The 20303-nt window shown below is 33.7% G+C and overlaps 1 protein-coding gene across 1 annotated transcript; it reads right to left on the bottom strand.

Annotated features, from left to right (window-relative positions):
- Positions 1–403: 403 nt before the first annotated feature.
- LOC150099612 (uncharacterized) lies at positions 404–9848 on the bottom strand. The gene is made up of 6 exons (XM_090404206.1): positions 9671–9848; positions 9432–9487; positions 4477–4587; positions 2454–2489; positions 1744–1782; positions 404–688 (listed from the first exon to the last, which is right to left on the bottom strand). Exons 1-6 carry the CDS (start codon positions 9786–9788, stop codon positions 578–580), a joined length of 471 nt encoding a protein of 156 aa, XP_090260332.1. The 5' UTR covers positions 9789–9848; the 3' UTR covers positions 404–577.
- Between the last annotated feature and the right edge of the window lie 10455 nt (positions 9849–20303).

Below are 20303 nucleotides of genomic sequence, written 5' to 3'. Positions count from 1 at the left end.
CTATTTCTTGGCAGACTTCAAGACGTTTTTCAGCTGGATATGTCCTACAACGTTAAAAATATTTACTAAGAGAACAGTTTTTTATAAATACTGTTACACATATACATAAGTTGAATAAATAAATTCGGCTACGAGAATACTCGCATTTCATAACAGTTCATATTGGTAATATGTGATATAATTCCTGTTATTTTATAATCTTGCAAACCGTATATACGAAGGCAACACAGACTTAAATGAATGCTCGCCATTACGTGTATTGTAGGCAGTGAATGACTTATTACATTTTTATGTCATTGATTAATATTTTTAGTTTTTTAAGAAGCTCCGTGTAGTCCTGTGGTATTAAGAATTTGATGATTTCAGTGAAGTAATTCTTTTCAATTTAAAAGTCGGTGCGGTACTGATATTTTATGTTGTTTTTATTCAGAAATTCACTACAACTCATTTGGTCATGTGAGGGCACAAAAATAACTAAAATATTACAGGAAAAGTAAGGTAACACATTTATTTCATTTCTCAATGTTTGGTATTTCTCAGAATGTCTTGTAATCAGACCTGATCATCACTGACTGACTCACTTCTTCCTCTTCTTTCTTCTCTCTGACTGAGTAAGAAGCTCAACTGCCACATTTTGATTTTGAAGATGTTCCATATAGAGTTGTATGAAGACACCCATCACACATGGCTGTAAGAGTAAATTGAAGCAATTTATATATATATATATATATGTAAAAGGATTTTTACTTTGATATAATATATGTTAAAGATACCAAGCTATTTTAAATATAAACCTGTTTTTTTTTTTTTACTGCAATTCCCAAGTAAGAAAACAGACAAGTCAGTCAAGTTTGCGCCTGCAAGTGATGCAAGCCTCGCTGACCCTGCACGTAGTGCAAGTCAAGGCAACTAGTGGTAAAGGTAGAATAAGCTCTGATCACTATTCGTAATATTTACCCTTAATGCAAAGCACATCTCCTGGAGGAGATGTATGATGCTATGTATTAAAGGAAAGGGGCCACTACCCAGACTGGTTTCGACCTTTACTGAGGTCTCGTCAGTGGGAGCCAGGCTAAGAAATACTAAGTTTTAAGTAATACAAATCTTATAAATATTTTACCAAAACAAGTTACCATAAGGTGCTTTGACCTTAATAAATAAAAATCTCAGGATGAAAGATAGATGTAAAAAGTTTTTTACCTTGGGTATAATATATGTTAAAGATACCAAGCTATTTTAAATATAAACCTGTTTTTTTACTCCATTTCCCAAGTAAGCAAACAGACAAGTCAGCCAAGTTTGCGCCTGCAAGTGTTGCGAAATAAAAATAAATAAAATTAAATTAAATTAAATAAAAAAACCAGATTTATATTTAAAATATAAATATACAGTATATATATATATTTATATATATATAAATATTAAAAAAAAAAATATATATATATATATATAAATATGCGGATGTTTCTTAGGAAAACAACTTCTCTAATCTACGAAGAATATATTCATAGATAAATACTTGAAGAGTTGAAGAGTGGTACTACAGTTTCGAGTAAATTCAATCGAAAAAAAAAAACCTTCTCATTTGAGCGTACCGTAGAAAAAGAAAAGAACATTAACATCTTAAATGACCCTAAAATTGTTCAACTTTATAAAGATGAATATATTTTCCCCTTGATTAAGGTGATCGACTTTACCACAAACTGGAAACAATTACATAATACAAGAAAAAGAAACACTTACTTTTGCAGGATGCAGCACCTCTGCCACAGCGTGTTCAGACTGAAATAGACGACAAATCAAAATTATTATTCTCTTCATGAAGCCACAGTAACATTTTCTTAATCGTTAAGAGTATATGTTTGTATAGAATAACAATAATTCGATGATAAAATAATACTTGTAATTCCAATGAGTGGGAAGAGTGTATTGTGAGAGTTTTAGAATTATTTATGTCTTTTGATAGAATTAACTTTAAAACATACATGTAAGTCTCTCAACCAACCAACAGTCATTGGAGGTCTGACCAGATTGAGTACCTTCCTACTCCATGTGTCCAGAGCGTATACAATTCAGGTAACTGAATAATGCCTGCTTTGTTTCTGTCATTCTTTAAAATTGGGTTTCATTATTTATTTCCTCAATTTTGATAACGAAATATAGTTCACTACCAGTGTTATCAATAACAGCATTGAAAAAATTCATTTCCAACACATTACTTGTCAATAAGGGCAGGTCTTCAGTAGTGGATTTAAGTGGGAAAGCAAAGAGGTATTGTAAAAGTATATGCATTAATTTATCATATTAATAATTAATGATATTTCAACACAAATTGATAAGTTATAAAATTTACATCCAAGATTAACTACTTTGATAACGTAATATTTTATCTTTTATCATTAGGACTTTTGATTCCTAAAAATTATCAAAAACTAAAAATGAAATACACTTACGTTTAGGGCCAAAGTATTGTTAATGCACAAATTGATCTGAAAATGAAAATAAAAAATGTAAAATTTGCAAAACGTTTACGAATTTTAATGAATATATTAGTATGTAGAAAATTAGCTTATAGCGGACGTGTTCTCAGAGTTTGATTTCACTTAAGTAGAGAAATTATAATAATTATAATGAATGCAGTTTCATGATTTATGCAATGTTATAAATTAACAAAATCTCTTCCTATATCTCACTTAATTCCATCATATCATTTGCAATCAATTCGTTTTTGACTTCAAATACAAATCGCTTATATTACTGAAGAGTGCATTTACTAAAATTTAGAGTAGAGTAGAGAGAGCTTATAAAAAATAGGACCACTTTGTCAGTCAACATTCGTTGCAACTAAGTTGTGATTACCCTGTGACTACTCACTTATGTACAACCAGATGACATTTTTTGCTTCGAAACTCCGATGGGAGAACAGATTCAGTAAGTTCGGCTTTATCGTGCAGAAAAATGGGCATTGGAGGATTCGTTGCTTGAATGAAAACTGAAGTTCGAATCACAGTTTTTTTTTTTTTTTTCATTGTAGGCGACCTAGTCATTCGAATAAATTGCAATTAAATCGTATACGGAAAAATCTCATTTTTTTCAAAAAACAGCAAGTAAGCAACTTTACACAATACGCCTTTAATAGATGGATGCTTTCGTCACCTCGTCGCTCAGTTGTAAGAATCACATCCTTATAAATGTTTGGTTGTATCACTTATCTGTAGTAGTAATTCTCAGATCAAAATTATTGCTTATCAGTGCATTTAATAAATATCAAAAGACAATTAGAAAACCAGAAATTATATTCCACTCAATCAGCCAAATAAGTAGAGAGCACCCCAGTAACGCATTCCAAAAGACTTCGCGACATTTGTGCAGTAAATAAAGTCTTGGTTCTAATCTCCTCTAATAGTCGTACAGGAAGAGTTTTCCATTTGGAAACTCGGGTATCATGGAAAACATCGAAGAAAACACTCGGTTAGCAGTAATAATATATGAAAAAAGTAAAATATAATAAAGTCATATCCTAATTTTAGCATAGTTTGATGAATAATTTCGTATTTTTTTATTATGTTAGTTTTTCTAAAAAATGATTTCTTCCGGTTGTAAACAAGCTATGTTTGGCAGCGCTATGACGAAATAATATATATAAGTATGGCGCTAAAGATATATTGATTTATTGAAACTATTTACATTATTCATTTTATTAAATAAAGAATAAAGTTTGTTTATTTTATTGCCGAATCCATTAGGAAAAAAAATGACTTTCATCAAATTTTCATCATATATTGATTACCACTCCAAAAAAATTATGATAGATATAATTTTCTCTTGAGTGATTTACGTAGAAAACTTCGTAATATATATTAAGTAATAGCAAAACTAAAAACCTTGCTGTTTGGAATAACTGAAGGAAAGAACAAAAGAGGAAGACCAAACAGGGAATGGGGCGATGACATCGTCAAATGGTGCGGAAACTCTATACACAAACTGAGTTATCTTGCACAAAATAGAATGCAATGGAAGAATCATATCAAGATGGCGGCAGACACCTACGGGCATTGGCCCCATGGTTGTTGATGATGATGATGAATAGCAAAAGACTATTTCGTTTGTTATACGTAATATTCATATAAATATCTCTAACTGAACTATTCCAAAAATATTGTAACCCATCTCAAATTATGTAATAGAGCTCTACATATTCTTAAACCTCGTTAATTTTTTCTGAATATGTTCTTAAACATTCTTAAAATATCTTAATTGAACATCTTAAAAAGTATGTTAAATATTCACGACTAAATTTTTAAATGAACAGCTACTGTTTATTATATTTATAAAAATAATGTATAATATTAAAATAACAAAAAAGATTACAATACGAGTAACATTAAGGAATATTAAGCAATTTTAATTCATATATGCTTTGGTCAATAAAGAAATCAATACACCGTTGTTCTGAAATTTAAAAAAAATGCATACCTGCTCCATTGGTTCATCATTTCTCTTACATAAATTTTCGATCAGCACAACAAGTTTATCTTTCCTATCCGGATACTGTTGTGAGATGCAATCTTTGATGACATCTAAGGACTGAAAAAAAAATTACTCCCTTAATTTTAATATTTGTTTCTTTATTCTGAAAAACAGACATGAAATGAAGCAATAGAATAAGAAACAAAAAAGCAATGAAACAGGTAAGTTACGAAATAACGGAAATCAGGTAAGTGACGTTGTTTGTAAAAGGAAAGATATTATTTGGTATGGTGACTTTATAATTAAATATTCTATTGATGAGCGAGTTATAACTTAGAGTTTTCCTGGATTATTTTTTTCTTCTCTAGTGTCTTGTACATGTAGACATGGAAACGTTTGTTGGTTCTGAACTGGAGAACACAAATTCGAAATATTTCTCTCTACGTCGACATTTCCGTGATAAAGCCACGCTGCTAATCACATGGATAATTTAGAAATCATAACTTTACTGCTGTACGAAACTAGAAATATTTGTGTTAAAATGTGGGTCTCGTAATGGAAAACAAACTGAGCTTTAAATCAAATATGATTATTAGATATAAAGCGAACACTCATTTAATTACATAACATTCAATGTTAGAAATATCATCTTTTTCATAATTATTATAGTACAACTACATAAATTAAAGTTTTGCTATTTTTAAATTATTTTCGCAGTGTAGTATTTTGAAAAATTTCGAAAATTAACCGGAACACTTCTAAGAATATGACCTTTGCTATCCGAGTTGTCTTGGTAATCTCTGTCTTACACAGTCGTGCACAATCTGTGGAAATGCTGATTGCTTTCAAAGCTAATAAAAGTACGTTTATCTGCAAGATTTGTTATGATTGATAGCAGTTTCCAAATGCTGATTCTCATGTGAACCAGGTCTCAATATCTCAGCAATACCGAGTCGTGAAGTTGTACTTTATATTATAAAAGGCTAGATCTTCAAAATTGAAAATCTATTCAATGAAATGCTATGGAAATCGGTATTTCTTTCATTACCGAATATTTTGACATTTATATTTTGAAATCACCGTATTTTTTATAAATATCTTGCCTTTTAAAAATTCTATTTGCACTAGAAATCAGTTTTATCATTTGAAGCAAATCAGAGTACTAGACATTTCACTGTGTCCCTTTGCAGTTAATGCTCCAGTTCAATAATTTCTGCAGTCAAAGAGTTTATATTTTTATATGTGTTTATATATATAAAACAAAACAAAATATATATTTTGTTTTGTTTTATATAAACAAAATATATGGAGTGCACACTTCTATTCTGGTCAGGAATGGACCTTTACTATCCATTATAGGCAGCCGTTACACACACAATTCATGCTAAATTTCATCATATATCACCAGTCATGTGGAATTTGTTCATACTGATGATTACATAACAAGATAAAGGCTTGGCTCTTTTGAATTACAGTTTAGATTATTCATCAGGTTCGATTTGCACCAGAAAAAAATAAAATAAACACCATCCTTGTGTCAAGAATATTTTTTTAAAAAAACTAATCACTTCCAAATGAGATAATGGTTCTCTGAGTTAAAGCCTTGTGAAAAGAAAGACACATGTCGAGGCTTCCTATCGAATGTGGTACATTACAGTAACGTGGAAAAAACAAGACAGGAAAAAATACCAGAGAAATAAGTTGGAAGTTTATTTTGCACTTGGTTAGACACTATAATAAATTTAGTTTAATCCTTTATCGAAGTATAGGCAAACAAAGTTTGCTCCTGAAAATATCTTCAGGACTGAGGTAAGGTGGTACAACAGTAGGTAACTCGCAGCAAAGGTGGACCAAGCTCTCATCACTCCTTGTCTCAGTATCTCCCATAATGCGAAGCACATCTCCTTGCGGACATCTATACTGCCATGCATTAAGGGAAGGGCAACTACCCAGACCGGTTTCGACCTTTATTGAGATCTCGTCATTGGGAGGCAGACCCATGCGTGGAGATTCTAAAGGAGAAGCAATAGGAGAGGTCATATTTACCTATACGAGTTGCCAACAAGTGTGCCCCCTTCTTATTGAATTACTCTGGATTTAGAGAAAGTTGTTTGAAGTTTATTTTGCACTTGGTTAGACTATAGTAAATTTAGTTTAATCATTTATCCAAGTGTAAGCAAACAAAGTTTGCTCCTGAAAATATCCTCAGGACTACGGTAAGGTTGTACCACACTAGGCAACTCGCAGCAAAGGTGGACCAAGCTCTCATAACTCCTTGTCTCAGTATCTCCCATAATGCAAAGCACATCTCCTTGCGGACATGTATACTGCCATGCATTAAGGAAAGGGCCACTACCCAGACCGGTTTCGACCTTTATTGAGGTCTCGTCAGTGGGAGGCAGACCCATACGTGGAGATTCTAAGGCAGAAGCAATAGGAGAGGTCATACTTACTTATGCGAGTTGCCAACAGGTGCTGCGAGTTTCCTAGTGTTGTACCACCTTACCTCAGTCCTGAAGATATTTTCAGGAAAAAATTTTGTTTGCTTACACTTGGATAAAGAATTAAACTAAATTTATTATAGTCTCACTAAGTGCAAAATAAACTTCCAACATCTTTCTCTAAATCCAGAGTAATTCAATAATAAGGTGGTACACCTGTTCACAACTCGTATAGGTAAATATGACCTCTCCTATTGCTTCTGGGTTCGTATCTCCCCACTTCAGATACGTACTAAAACAGTGTGATACATGTACCAGCGAACTCAAACCTACTTCTCCAGCCGAAATCTATGATATTTAAAAAATAAAAATTTAAAAAATAAAAAAGCGCTTGGACCTGACGTCATCCCTATTAATGTTATTAAATTGCTACCCCGAAAGCCCATCGCACATCTTATAACAATAATAAATGCCATGCTTAGATTCAAATACTTTCCCTATGCTTGGAAGTTGGCAGATGAGGTCCCTATTTATAAGCCTGGTAAGGACCCACAGCTGCCACAAAGTTATCGCCTCATCAGTCTGATTTCCAATTTGAGCAAAATCGCTGAAAAAGTCATCCTCTCCAAAATTCAACTTTCTGTAAACAAGCTAAATATCCTACATTTAGAGCAGTTTGGTTTTTGCAAACTCTATAGTACTACTCAACAGATCCATAGACTAGTTGAATACATTACCACCAGCTTCAACTGGCATGAATACACCGGAACAGTCTTTCTTTACTTAGAAAAGGCCTTCGACAAATTATGGCACTTTTGACTCCTATACAAGCTGATTTTAGCCAGCATTCCATTGGATTTGATCCGCCTCATTAAGTCCTTTCTTTCTGAAAGACGCATTCAAGTTAAACTAAATGGGGCGGTATCTACCCAGCAGCGGATCTTGGCTGGAGTGCTTCAAGGATCCCTCCTGGCGCCGATACTTTTTCTCGATTTACATGGCGGACATCCCACATAACCCGATGTCATCTATCATTGCTCTCTATGACGACGATACATCAATACTGGTCAGATCTCTTAAACCGCATCTTGTAACAAAGAAACGACAAGATAACCTGTTGAAACTGGAACACTGGTTCTCCATTTGGAGACTACAAGTAAACCCTCAAAAAAAAAAGCAGTGCTCTTCTGTTCACAAAAATTTCAACATCTCCCAAAGAAGACATCTTTCTATTTAACATCAGGATTCCCTGGAAAACAGAAGCCAAATATCTCGGCGTACTGCTAGACAGAAAAAGTACCTTCACCCCGCATACTAAATCCTTATCTAAAGGCATAGCATAGCTTTAGTAACAGCAAATTAGATATTAAAATCAAATTGCTCCTCTACCAGATGATGATTCGTCCGATTATCACTTATGCGTCCCCAGCCAGGAGCCATACTTCAAGCTCAAATATCCTTAAACTGCAAAGACTGCAAAACAAATGCTTACACATGATCTTAAATGCACCATGGTACATCAGAAATGTTCAACTTCATCGAGACACAAATATCCCTTATATCTACTCTTTCCTGCAATCTCTCGCAGTAAAATACTTCTCAAAACCGTCTTCACATCCAAATGAATTAGTACAACAAGCTGCAAATTATGATGAATCGGAATTATGCAAATATAGACGACCTAAGGCCATTCTAATTCCCGTTCGAGATCTATAACTTGCCCAACTCGGGATAAGCACGTAGCTCATAATTTTTTCCCTACACAGGAACCTTATCAGATAGCAGGGATTAAAAGCATTATGCATCACCCTTATAAACAGTAACGTTCTACGCCTTCGTATCTCCACGTTTGGGTCTGCCTTCCACTGACGAGACCTCAATAAAGGTCGAAACCGGTCTGAGTAATGGCTCTTCCCTTAATGCATGGCAGTATACATATCCGCAAGGTGATGTGCTTTGCATTATGGGAGATACTGAGACAAGGAGTAATGAGAGCTTGGTCCACCTTTGGTGATAGTTGCCTAGTGTTGTACCACCTTACCTCAGTCCTGAAGATATTTTCAGGAGCAAACTTTGTTTGCTTACACTTGGATAAAGGATTAAACTAAATTTATTACCAATGAAATAAGTTGAAATTATTCCAGAACGAGCTAAAAGTTACAGTCTGACGTATTTTATGTTATATCAAACTAATTTTGTCAACGACGAGCCTCACCAAACTGACTTCTTAATCATAGCTTGGTTAAGGCCGTCTTCATCATACTATAAGTAGCTTGATGAAGCGCTGGTAGTTCAGTTTGTTTCATATTTCTTGAACTCCTCTAACATGAACTATATGTGCATCCCTTGGTTGGCTTACAGATAGGTACATTGTTTTCATATTATAAAACTTCGGATAATATACATGTACGTGCGTGCGTGTGCACTCATGTATGCTATTTAATGTCATCTGAAAGTAATTACAGAGTGTGAAACATTTTTCAGTAAAGAAACAGAAAAACACATATATAACATACTTACTTTTCTTTCTATCAGATTGAAGCACATGGCGACACTCTGTTGTGCAGTAGGATTTGCTGAAATAAAAAAAAAATCAATGAAAACGTATTCTGTATGATATGAAGAAAGGATCGTGTCATTTATATTATTAACAGATATAATAATTATGTTCTAATTTTAATCTGATTCAAGCTAATGGGGAATACTATTTCCTACAAAGCAAGAACAAATATTCAAAAAATGCTTGCCTTAAAACTTACCACACATCAATTCTACTACGTCGTCGCCGATAATTTCCTCTTCTGAATCCGGCGTCGGCTTTGCTAATACCGAAATCAACATTGGCAGCAAAAGAAAGGCAGTAATTCTTCGATTCATCTTGAATATTGCGAGAATTATCTCACAGCTGAGTCAGAGCTGAACAAAAGCTTCTAGCTAATTTCTGGTATTTTTATACAGACGATACATATCCATCATGCAATAAAAAAAGAAAAAGAAAATAAAATCCAAGACCCGGAAATGTGTGTTAGATACTTTAACACACATTTCCTTCCATAAAATCTTTTTTTTTCTTTTTTTTTTTACATCCTGCAATTACAGTTTCCGTGCAACTGATAAATGGTATTAGACCAACGGATATTATTAGCTCTAATTTTCTAATCGTCCTTGCAATTCGCGAAGGAATAAAAAAAAAATGTGCTGTAAAAATGTTATTCCGAATAATGAGCGAAATCGTTCAGTGTTTTAAAACCGTCAGTTTCATTTTTGACTATGAATTCTTAATGGTCTTTTCAAAATTATTTAAAGAAATCCACAGAATAAGAAATAAAAAAGCAATATTATTAAACTATATGGAGTGAACTGATTATTACCAGAAATATCGGGCAACAGGTTCCTCTCAGTGTGCAATAATATCGAAGCTTGCAGAGGAAATTGCATTCCATTAGTGTGGAGTATATTGTGGAATGTGTGTAAAGAGTATATATACACATACACCTTTTCCTTGCAAAACTCTACTCGAAATATTGAACATAATTGGAAACAATGATAATTATCGTGTGCACTGATATAAAAGTTATCAATACTTTATGGACATAACAAAAAATATAGTGAACAGCAGAAAAGTGAACCCGATTATTAATTTAGGACATTTCGTTGGCATTTTTATCAATATATGTTTTTCTCTATTTTATTTATTTTTCTTCATAAATAAACTCATCTGCAAAACTCAGTACATACCGTACAATAAATATGTGGTACTGTGTCGAAGTTACTAACAACTCTCCGAACAATTTTACGAAAGTTCCCAATCTGCAACCAATCCTGTATGCCTTGATTTTAAATTTTGCACTGCTCAAGATGTTTGATAATTTATTTAGGCAGTAGGTAAATTTTAACACTTACTGCGAGCTCAAGAATCTACTTATTGGAGATTTCATTGCATGCTTGTTCATTGGATGGGGTTTCATTTTTATAAAACTTACTTCACCATGCTATGAATACGATGTACATTTTAATTGGAAGCATAATTTGAAGCATGACGAAAAAAGAGATTAACGATTAAGATTATTTATTTCTAAGTCTTGCACTGTTGGTTCCCTTTGAACGACAATGCAGAATATGATTAACAAGGTTCATCTCTTTGTTCATTACTCGGAAGGGATTAAAAGAATTTAAAAAACAAATCACTGTAATTTGGAGTTTAATACTTTTCAAATTGTAGTTCACTCTTTACTAATTATGTAAGGAAGACATTCTATATATCATAAAATAATTTGGATTTCTGGTGATATTTTCGTTAATATTTTTACTGTATTATGGTGAATATTATATCGTCGATCGATAAATTACGCAAACTCTACTCTTCATATCGCAAAAAGTCAATGTGACTTCCATAAACAGATCAAGGGACGCATCAGTTTTTATAATATATATATATATATATATAATGAAAACAGCAGTGCCTCAAATATAATCTCGCCGTGAATCGTTTAAACCCAAGACGATTAATACAATTCTTAATACTCCTCCGACACTGATCTCCTCTATTTAAACAAGGATTTTAGAATGCATTCATCCAACCTTATATCAGGAATATTACAAAGTGGCAAAACTGCTTCATGAGTGCAATATAAAACGACATTTTTGCCATTCCAAAAAATCTACAGATTCGTGCATCCACCATAACCGCCATGTTATCCCATGAAAAAAAAAAAGAAAGAAAAAAAATGAAAAGTTTCAAATGCCTCAAGAGTTTCATTACACTTGAGTCATTTGCTATGCAGGCCAGACTGGAAGGAGGCAGATCTGTATCTATCAACACATCAGATACATCGAAAAAGGAAGACAGTACTGTGTTGTCGTCTTTTTAATTATTAAGTAATTAATTAGATTCATTTTATTAACCTTATTAAATAATACATAATTATTTTACACGAAAGCCTCTTAAAACCCAATAATATAACAAAATTCCAGAATATGACACGCGAGATGATACAGAACGTTACAGTAGCAACGAGCATTGTTATAAAATGTATATTAGTAAATAATTTAACTGTTTTATCTGGTTATTTATGTGTATATACCAAATGCGAATTTCTGATAACATCTAATACGTGTAACTAATTTTTATAGTTTCTATGCTATTAAACATTTCGGGTCATATTTGGTAGCGTTATACGTTTAGGGTTATACGTGGATGGTTTGAAATACTCTCAGTCTCGAACATAGATGGCAACACTATCGGCAAGATTTTCTTTTCTAAGTTGGTACATATGTCATAAGCATCGATGTGAAATCACAAGTCATTCTATTAAGTAGGTTTTTCTTTTACAGTTCTCTGAAGCAAAAGTGTTGTTTGTATCCCTTGAAATGGATTAAAGTACGTATCGTGCAGTTATAAAATTCTTTGTAAAAGAAGGTTTAACGTCAAATGAAATTCATTCCGAGTTCATAAACGTTTATGTGAAGAGGAAAAGAGCTCATCTCCTTCGTTTTCTCCAATGAAGAAATGGGCTGCCGAGTTTAAACGTGACCATACCAGCCTTGAAGATGATGTACGTGAAGGACGTCCAAAAAGCGTAACAACACCAGAGATCATTGATCAAGTGCACGATATGGTATTGGCTTATATGGCTTTGTTGCTTTTTTGCATATTTCTGTGTACTTTTGTTGAAAATTCTCGTATAACGTTACAGGCTCATTTATTTTAAGTAGGGAATTCTAGTCTGTATTTTTTACTTGGTTATCGACAATGCTCTTTAGTATGATCGAGTTTGATCGACTTTGTGGTGTTGGGAGGGAGGGTAGGTAACGTAATAGAACGAGTAGTGATCGGCAATTTTTACGTTAATTACTGATGATGTATATCTATGGATGAGAGCCCGTATGTTGATATGATCAATGCATGATTGTGTTAGTGAGTTGTTGAGTATTTCTTCTCTTGTTGGGAAGTTAATGGTAGGGTTTGTTGTACTGACTTAGTATATCAAGATATGTTTTAGTGGTTGCGTGGTCAAGAATATTTATGTTAATATCTCCTATTAGGATGAGCCTGTGTGTTGTACGGGGTTCGATGCCGCTTAGCCATGCTTCTAGCTCATGAAGAAAGCTGAGTGGTTTATTATCTGGGGATCTGCATATTGCGTTTATTGTGTATTTGATACTATTGTGGCTATTTGTGATTTCCAAAATTGGTGTTTCCGCATGTTCGAAATGAGTTTGCTTTTCATTCACATTGTATTTTATTTTGATAAATGCCACAATGCCGCCAGCTCTTTTGTTTGGTCTATATAAGCTGTAGGTTTGGTAATTATTGATGTTGTATGCGTAAATTTCTGTATCGTTTATTGCAACTTCGGTCAGTATTAGCGCATCTTTGTTTATCATGGTGTAGTTGAGCAGTGTTTTAAATGTAAACCAGAATATTTTATACTTTTTATGTTTGTGTGTATGATAGTGAAGTCGGTATTGGTGGAAATGTTGTCGGACAATTTCTTCAAAGAGTCAAAGGCCTTGAAGTTTATACTGGATATGTTCGCATACGTTTGAGATCTTTATAGTTTTTAAGTGATATCTAATCTTGCTCTTAAGGATGTGAAGAGTTAGTGTTTTATATTGGCAGGCTGTGTAAGTCGGCTTCACTTGTAATTATGTGTACTCGAGTGTTTTCGTTCTTTCTCATAAATATCTGTGAATCCTTAGTTCATACGAACTTGTAGTTTTTCTCTGTTTTGTTTTGCTTGCTTGGTATAAAAGAATTTTGAAGTATGGAGTCCAGTGTTCTGTTATATAAATTGGTGTTGGGAGATTCTTGTCAGTTAGAATCGTTGTTGTCAGCCTTGTTTTCTTGCTTGATGCAAGAATGGAGTCTCTCAAACTCTACTGTTAAAACGAGCGATGATCGGTGGCGGTCGCTCTTTTTTTTTTTTTTTTCTTGTGGGCCTCGGTTAATAGAGGTGATGTCTGTGGTTGCGATTTCAATCCCGATTTTGCTGCCCAATCAGTTGCATTATGTTGCTTATTCCCTCAATTTGAAGTTTTATTCTTTCTTTTTGTAGCATGTGCTCCATTTGACACTTGAGTGTGTTTTTCTCTTTCCGCAGTTCTTCATTCTCGCGCTTGAGTGTTTCTTGTGTTTCTATCGCTACCGTTAATTTTGTCTTTATTTCTCGCAGGGCTCCGAACATTCATAATCAGCGAGAGCAAAAATAAAATGTTAGAAGATTCGACTGAAAACTTATCACACAGCAAATCCATTAATTCGTTCCTTTCATTTTCTTTTTCTTCTTCTGATACCGGTTTCGGCTTGGCTAATACAGAAATCATCATTAATAACAAAAGCAGACCAATAATTCTTCGATTCATCATGAATATTGCGAGGATTATCTTACCGCTGAATCAGAGCTGAACAAAAGCTTGTGGGTATCATCTGGTTTTATATACAGACGATATATATATATATCCTTCATGCAATAAAAAAATGAAAGAAAGAAAAGAAAAGATTCCAAGACTTGAAAAGTACTTATCGTTTTAGTCTGGCGTTCCGTACAATCTTTTTTACCTCTCTAATTGCAACTTCCTTACAGCTGATAAATAGTATTAGACTAACGGATATCATTAGTGGTTCATGAAATCATAAGATTCTTTTCTACTATCAAATCTTAACGTTATTTGCAAACTTATTTACTGTAAACTGCAAAATAACAAATAGAAAAACAATATTGTTACAGCTCTATATATAGTGAATTGGTTATTATAAGCATTATCAGGCAACAGGTTCCTCTGAGTATACATATACAGAGAAAATATTGTGGAAGGTGTGTATACAGTATATATATATATATATATATATATATATATATATAATAACGCGCGCGCACGCACGCACACCCACCCACACCCACACCACACCCACCCACCCACCCACACACACACACACACACACACACACACACACACACACACACACACACACACACACACACACACACACTTTTTCCTTATTCTTGCAAAAATATTATTCTCGAAATACTGAACATAATTTTAGATGGCGATAGTTATCATATTCAGTAATGTAAGAATTATGATATAATTTATGGACTTAATACTGAGCAGAAAATTGAACCAGATTATTATTTTAGAATATTTCGTTGGTGTTTTTATTGATATATTTATTCTCTAATTTTTTTCATAACTAAACGTATTGCAAAAGTCAGTATATTCCGAACAATATATATTTCATTGTGTTGGAGTTATTAAGAACCCTCAGAATCATTTTACAAAAGTTCTCAATCTGCTCCCATTCCTGAATGCCTTGATTTCAAATTTTGCAGTGGCCAGAATGCTTGAGAATTTATTAAAGTAGATGAATTTTAATACTTTTTGTGAGATCAGCTTTCTACTTATTGGCGATGATGTTAATTTTCAGCCAGTCATAATTTCAACGATAATGGGAGGCACTAGTGACCAAATAGGGGTAGGTTAAATGGTGGGGGAAGTGGTGAGGAACGTGACGTGACTTCAAGCTGTTCCCCGGAAAATTCCAAGCATTCCATATTATGACGTCTTTGGTCGGACACTATAGGGGTAGGGTAAATATTGGGGGACATGGCGCAGAAACCGTGCCGTCATTGGTCGGACAGTATGAAACAGATGAATATAAGATAAGGATTCGTGGCATGATTGGTGGGACACTTTAAACCAAATAAGGGAGAGGGTAAATGGGGGAAGCGACGTCAGTGTCATGGGTGTGTGTTGTTATCAGATGTAGATAAGTGACATAATTTGTTAGTTGTAAATGAGTGACTTCATTGAGTTGAATTGCAAAAGGAAGTTACTGTAGTGGGGAGGTATGACATCCTGTGTTTTGTGGGTGGGAGATTTATGTGTGTTGTTTTTGTTTGTTTTCAGTGGTGGCTTATGGGTAATGGTTTTTGTATGGAATTGTGGATGATGGTTAGATATAAGATAGAGTATGGAATGTTTGGAAATTCGCTGGGGAAAAATATCTGTCATTGACGTCACGTTGTGTCTTTTGGTTCACGTATGGCATTGTGAGTGATGGTTAGAGATTAGGCAGACTATGGAATCCTTGGAATCAGTAACATCATGTTTTGTCTCTGGTTCGAGTGATGTTTAGAGTATGGAATTCTGAGGGACATTTGTTCTAGTGTTAGGGCCTTTGGTTCGATTATGAATGTGTTGGAAAATATTTGTCTATTGGTGACAGCACGAATTTTCCAATATAAAGGTGAGGTATTTTGTTCCTGTTATTAACTATGGGAATTTTTAGTTTAGAGTCAAGAGATGGCTTTAGCATTTAGACATATTCTTTACAATTATTTACAGCCAATCGTCCCCTCCCCTCACTCCCCCTCAAGCACACACACTTTCTTTTTTTTTTTCCATATACATAACTCATCCGAATATTTTGATTTCTGTAAACTTTTAAGATATTAACGTTGATTTATTTTTTATATTAAATGTTATATTTATTATAAAGTTTTTGGCTAGTGAAATTTCTAGTTTAGAGAAGAGATGGTGTCAGCATTCATACATATTCTTAACAATTATTTACAGGCAATCATTGGTGTCCCCTCACTCCCCACCCCAAGCACACACACACACACACACACACACACACACACATGCTTTTTTTTTCTATGCCAAAACCACCTTATAACCATACATTAGTAACTTAGACATGAAAATTCACTAATGTAGCCCATGCTGAAAGCCTCTAATGTATGTACCCTATGATTAATCTTGTGAAACGCTATTCAATATTAAAATTAGAATTGCGCTTACCAAAATCATACGAGCATTGTCCATTTGAAATTACAAATATCATGTGAAGTAACTGCACTCAACAAATATTGCCTGTTTTGGATGTATGTTATAAAAGAAATCAAAATTATAAAAGACATCAGTTGATGTTAAATTTGAAAATATTAACATCAACTGATGTTAATATTTTCAAATGACCATTGCTATGTTTAAGCTACACAAAAGAAACATTCACTCTTACTTTCTCTCCAGAATGGCTTACTTTCTCTTCTGAATGCAAATAGATATTCCAAAATAGCTGACTTGTAACCATATATTCACAGCACAACGCGCGCACGCACGCACACACACACACACACACACACACACACACACACACACACACACACACACACATGATTTAGGGGTGAAAGAATGAATTGCATAAATAAAACTGAAAATACACTAGCTTATTGTTCCTTATAGGTTTCTGTCCAAAGTGATATCATAGAGTATAGAGTTTAAGTGGAAACGCGTTTTTGTTGTGGGTATGTGTGACTTCCTATGTTTGGAATTCTGGGTGATGGAAGAGCATGGAATTCTGACAAGTGAAATGAGATTTTTTTCTTTTTCATTTTTTTTTTTTTTACTTTACGGGATACACAAACAGCACAGTACAACACACACACCGTTTTTTTTCTTTCATGTTCTAAAATAATTAACTACTAAAATCTCAGTTTTAGTGTTTTTTTTTTTCTTTCATGATTTTCTTCAATAGGTTGTTAGACATTTTCTAAAATAATTAACTACTGGAATCTCAGTTAAAAATTCTAAGCAGAAGAAATATTCTTAAATAATGAGAACACATCAACCTTACCTTAATTGTTCATTTAAGTTTACTAATGCCCATTTATTTAACTGAAATGTTATTTACAAGTGTATTCAGAATGAAAATTAGAACATATAATTTCCTAGAAATATTTCACAAGATCCCTCTTGCTATTTTCCTGAAGAAAGAAAAATTCCAAAGTGTTTTCGGTTCGCGCATTTTTTATTTACTTTAGGGATACATAAAACAGCACAACACACACACACACACACACACACACACACACACACACACACACACACACACACACACACACACACACACACACACACACACACACACACACACACACACACACACACACACACACACACACACAAAAGCCTGAAAGAACAAATTGCTGTAAATAACCTTAAAATGCTTTTGACTCTTGTTCCTTAGCACAACATCTTTGGTTATGCTTGGTTTGGATAGTATTACAAGTATATTGAATTCCAATAACAATTATAAGAATTGCACGATATTTTTTTCATCGTTTGGACAACCAATATCATTTAAATCAAGAACAGGTCTGCCTGTTAACTACGTTAATGTTTTCGATTTTTCTCTTCCTTTGGCTAGCAGTATTTTATATATGTATATTTGATTCTATTTTGATATTGTTGATAATAATCCTCCAGGAGTGTTGCTGTGCCTTTATTTTTTTGAAAGTCATATTGTGTTTTGGGGATGATTTGGAATGTAGACAGCAATGCACAATTCGCTCCATGATTTGGTTGGTTACAGACAATCTGGACATGAGTCTCTAATGATTTATATGATTTCTTTTTCAATGTTTATGTATGGGAGTGATTAATGCAGTCTTTAGTGTTTCAGGTATGTATCGCGTTTCGAAAATTTTATTTAACAGTTTTAGTATAAATGGACATAGGTTAATTGAGTATTTTTTGACTTTTGGTCTGATTCCATCTATTCCCCGTCCTTTATTAAGGTTAATTTGTTGGATTGCAAGTGACAGTTCTTATTCTATTACTGTGGAGAACCACATTTACTGGGTCTCGTGGCCCTAGTGAACAATGTTTCTTTCTGCAGTTTTTGGAAAGTTCGCAAAGTAATGATTAAAGTTGTTTGCCAACTGTTTGAGGGATTTAGTCTCGGAATCAAAGTTGTGTATTGGCCAGCATTTCATTTATCAGGTATCAGGTTTCCTTTATGTCGTTCTAGCCGTTGTTAATTTGTTTCTATAATTGTTTCTTTTCGCAGTTGTAGTCTGGGATGTTAAGAGATTTGAATGCAAAAGAAAATGGATCCTTTCCGTTTTCTTTTGCATTCAGCTTGTAAAATAGTATTATTAGGTGACCTCTTAAGTTGTTTCCACTGGGCATCTTTTCTTTGTATGTCTATTAATATGTTGTCTGTTATCAATGGATTCAGTCTGGTTTGGGAGTGTATTTATTTTTGTTAATGCTTTGTTATATATTTTATTAAATGTAAGTTTAAGGTACTATATACAGAATCAGCAAAGTATAAAGATGCCATCTGCATCCATACTGTTATGCTGCGTTGGTATTATATATTATATATGATTCTAATGTTTATATTCATGTCACCTATTACTATCAGGTATTCTGAGGCTCCTTCTTACGTTGCAGAAAGCCATCTGTTTAATTCATCTAGAAAATATTTGGTGCGTTACATATATTGCGGTTATTATAAGGAGTTTCCTTGTTTGATACTTTTCACTTCGATGCACATATTTTCTGCAAATTCTAATTTGTGGTTTATTTCTATTACTTGTAACTTATGTTTGTTAAATATTATTATACCACTGCCTTATTTAGTTTGTCTGCAGTGTTTTAGTTGTTGAAAGTCTGTCATTTGGCAAATCGTTGCCTCTTCGTTTGTTCTGGATACTTCTGTTAGTATTAAAAGATCTATGTTGTCCATATCTTCCTTCATATAAGCTTGCAGTGTCAGCCAGTATTTTTCAATGCTGCTGATGTTGATATGAAGAATAGATATACTTTTTTTTTTAGGGTGGGGGGGGGGTCACTTGTTTCCATTCTGTTATCGAGATTAGAATGTGACAACTATCATGTTCCAGGATGATTACGTCTTCTTGGTGGTCTACGTTCGTGTAGATTGGTATGTTGTTACATTCTTTACCACACCTCACTTGCATGGTAAAATAGTTTCTGAAAAAATGATATTACGTATTCAGATATGTATTTTGGGGTATTTTCATGCGCTTCATTCAGATCCTTGACTACTAGTTTTTTAATCCTTCTAGCTTTGTGAAAATTTTAATAATATTTTTTTCCCCGGAATAATACTTATAATCATTTATAACATATGATACATACATTAGATACTTATCATTACATATGATACAACATTACATATATTTGTTTACATGTGATACGTACATTACATGTACTTGATTACATATGATACATTTATTTATTTATTTATTTATTATTTTTTAATCTTAGATGAGATGAGATGTATTTTCTCAGCTTTCATCCTCGAAGCTTATTATTAGTGAGATTATCCGAGGATGACACCAGTTATTATTTATTGGTTTGCTTGCTTTGTTGGGAAGCTATGAAATCAAATCTATGTTTAACTGGCTTGATTTCCACTGCAGCCGTTGACTGAGATACACGCACGCGCGCGCGCACGCACGCACGCACGCACGCACGCACGCACGCACGCACGCACGCACGCACGCACGCACACACACACACACACACACACACACACACACACACACACACACACACACACACACACACACA

The sequence above is a fragment of the Typopeltis vanoorti genome, chromosome 14 (assembly GCF_054136105.1).
Source record: "Typopeltis vanoorti isolate ZY-2024b chromosome 14, IOZ_Tvanoo_1.0, whole genome shotgun sequence".
NCBI lineage: Eukaryota > Metazoa > Arthropoda > Arachnida > Uropygi > Thelyphonidae > Typopeltis > Typopeltis vanoorti.
This window is presented reverse-complemented; position numbering and strand designations above follow the sequence as displayed.